Source organism: Nicotiana sylvestris, chromosome 5 (assembly GCF_000393655.2).
Source record: "Nicotiana sylvestris chromosome 5, ASM39365v2, whole genome shotgun sequence".
Taxonomy (NCBI): domain Eukaryota; kingdom Viridiplantae; phylum Streptophyta; class Magnoliopsida; order Solanales; family Solanaceae; genus Nicotiana; species Nicotiana sylvestris.
The window spans coordinates 94,384,264-94,387,168 of NC_091061.1; the positions used below are offsets into that span (position 1 = coordinate 94,384,264).

Here is a 2,905-nt window from a genome sequence, read left to right on the forward strand (position 1 = left end):
TCTCAAACTTTACCAAAATCATTCTGGATTTTATCTGATCAACCTGATACCATATAACACGGATAAACAAAGCATAATGAAGCAGAAATGGAGAAAACGGAGCGGTAACTCATGAGATGACTGGACGGGTCATCACAGATGATTTCTAAACCAAAGGAAAAGATGTTAAATAAAAGGAGTTGATGATGTCTAAACCAAATGAGATGATGTTGAATCAAAGGACAAGAAGCCATCAAAAAGGAAACTAAATGTGTTGTGTACTCTCAGTCTCAATCGAAAGAGGTCAAGACTATCAAACAAGGAAATATATCAAGTGAAGATCAAATAATATCCGGCATCTTCAATCGGCAAGCTGAAGGCTCAAATCTCTCCATAAAATAAGGACGTGACAAGGAAAGTCATGAACGAATCCAGCCCATCTCAAGTGCATGATTCTAGAGGCACCCCATGGGTCAAATCCCTTAGAGGATTTTATGCCTCAATCAAGAAAAATCGCAACGGCTCTCAAACTCTCCTATAAGAACTCTGCTCAGTTCATAAAGGAGATTTACGCAACTACAAGCACTATCTTGTAAGTCTCTCTACTTCTTAGCATAAACACTGTATTCTTCAGTTTACTAGTGCCATAAAAGATAAGAAGAGTTAGAACGCAAAAGAAAGTTGTGTCAATATTCAAAATATATAGCTACTACATTCCGTTGGTGGTGAACGAGTTAAAACCATCATTGTTGTAATTATTTTCAAGATCTAAAAGAACCATTGTGACCCAAGGGAAACTGGACGTAAGTACCACACCGGTACCGAACCAGTATAAAAATTCATGTGTGTTGTTCAGTTTACTATTATCTTTGTTTATCTTTATTTATATTCTGCACAAGATCTAGTCGACTAATCTCATCCTTAGTCAACTATTTTTTAAAAACCACAATTAACCCCACCCCCTCTCTTGTACTTTCAATTGGTATCAAAGCAAGGCTCACAAACTTTACTTAATAGCTAGTAAGGAAAAGATCATGGGATCGAACACAGTCGTTGGTACATTATTTCAAGAAAAAACCTCTCAAGTACGACCACCATATTTCAACAAACAACATTTTTCTCATTGAAAAGTGCGTATGAAAACATACACCATGTCATATGACATTAAAGTCTGGCGGGTTATCAAAAAGGGAAATCTTCTGATTCCCCCAAGGAAAGATGAGAATGGTCAAGTCATAGTATCAACTGATCCACTTGATTTTGATGATTATACTGATGAGCAAGCTATTGTCATAGCTGTGAATGCTAAAACAAACATTCTACTGTATAATGCTATTAGTGGTGAAAGGTATGAAAAGATCTCAAGTTTTGAAACTACTAAGAAAATATGGGATAAATTAGAGGTCACATATGAAGGAACCAACAAGGTAAAAGAAATAAGGATAAATCTTTTGGTTCGTGAGTATGAGCTATTTCAAATGAAGTATGGAGAATCTGCAGAGGAAATGTCTCCAGGTTTAGCAAAATCCTTGGAGATCTAAAGTCCTTTGGTAGAACAATAAAGAGCGGAGAACAAGTCAGAAAAATTCTCAGAAGTCTACCGATGATTTAGAAGCCAAAGGTCATTGCTCTCGAATGTCAGAATATTGACAAAATGTCCTATAACGAACTTAGAGGTGATCTAATAGCCTTTGAGAAAACTCACTTGGACAGGTAAACTCAACAAGAAAAGAAAAAAATAGTTGTCTTCAAAGCAACTGTGGCTGAACCAGAAGATGAAGAAGAAGAGGAAGGAGGAGAACAGGATGAAAACATAGCTATGCTCTCCCAAGTTGTAACAAGCATGATGAGGAAAAAACAGAAATAGTAGAAAAGGTAAACCAAACTTTAGAAAAGGGAGGACTAACAATGAAAATGATGGAAGATGCTATGAATGTGGTAAACATGGACACATTCAATCTGATTGTCCTGAACTGAAGAAGAAGCTTAGCAGGAACCTCCAAAAGAAGAAGTCCTTTTGAGCCTGAAGTGATGAAGAAGAATCTGACCATGAAGAAACTACAAATATGTGTTTCATGGCCATAAAAGATGATAGCAATGAGGAATTAGAAGAGTGTGGATTCACAGCAAACAAAGGAGCAGATGAGGAAGAAGACTCAGGTGATCTTGGCCTTATGGCAGACGAGGGAACCAGTGAGGTACGTCTTCCTACTTGTCCCAACTATTATAAACTTCAAGAATTTATTGATATTGCTCTTGCAGATATTGAAAGAGTTCTAAATGAACTCAGAAAAATCCAAAAAGAAAAGAAATATTGGGCCTTGAAGCTGGAAATTTGTGAAATTGAGCGTGACATGCTTCAAGAAGAAGTTAATGAACTTCAACTTCAACTGAATGGATTACAAAAATCCACAAGTCATAGTTCTGTCATATCAAATCAAACTGCCTCTCATAATTCTTTGATTAGAACGAGAAACTCACTTGCATGCTCATATTGTAGTAAAAATAGCCATAGTACTAACCAATGCAGGAACAGAATCAGAGTAGAAAGTGGCTCTGAAAATCCCCGAAATCCATCATGTTTTTACTGTGGGAAAGATGGTCACACCTGTAACTGTTGCAGGTTTAAGAATAACAAGAGATGGGTCTGGCGACCTAAATCCTATAGTCAAGATAACACTCAGAAATCTAACCATTCAGGACCCAAGTAGGCTTGGGTACCTAAAAACAAGTAACTTTGTTTTTTAGGAACACAACAAGAAGAATAGAAAAAGAAAATGGTTTATTGACAGTGCGTGTTCCAGATATATGACTAGTGACAAACAATTATTCAAAACAATCACCAAACTAGATGGAGGAACGATTACTTTTAGAGATAAATCAAAAGGAAACGTTATTGGAGTTGGAAAAGTTCCCCTAAGCTCAA

The 2,905-nt window shown here is 36.6% G+C and overlaps 1 protein-coding gene across 1 annotated transcript; it reads left to right on the top strand.

Moving 5' to 3' along the window:
• The first annotated feature begins 1,130 nt into the window (after window positions 1-1,130).
• LOC138869000 (uncharacterized) lies at window positions 1,131-1,520 on the top strand. Its single transcript, XM_070146585.1, has one exon. It carries the CDS (start codon window positions 1,131-1,133, stop codon window positions 1,518-1,520), a length of 390 nt encoding a protein of 129 aa, XP_070002686.1.
• The last annotated feature ends 1,385 nt before the right edge of the window (window positions 1,521-2,905 follow it).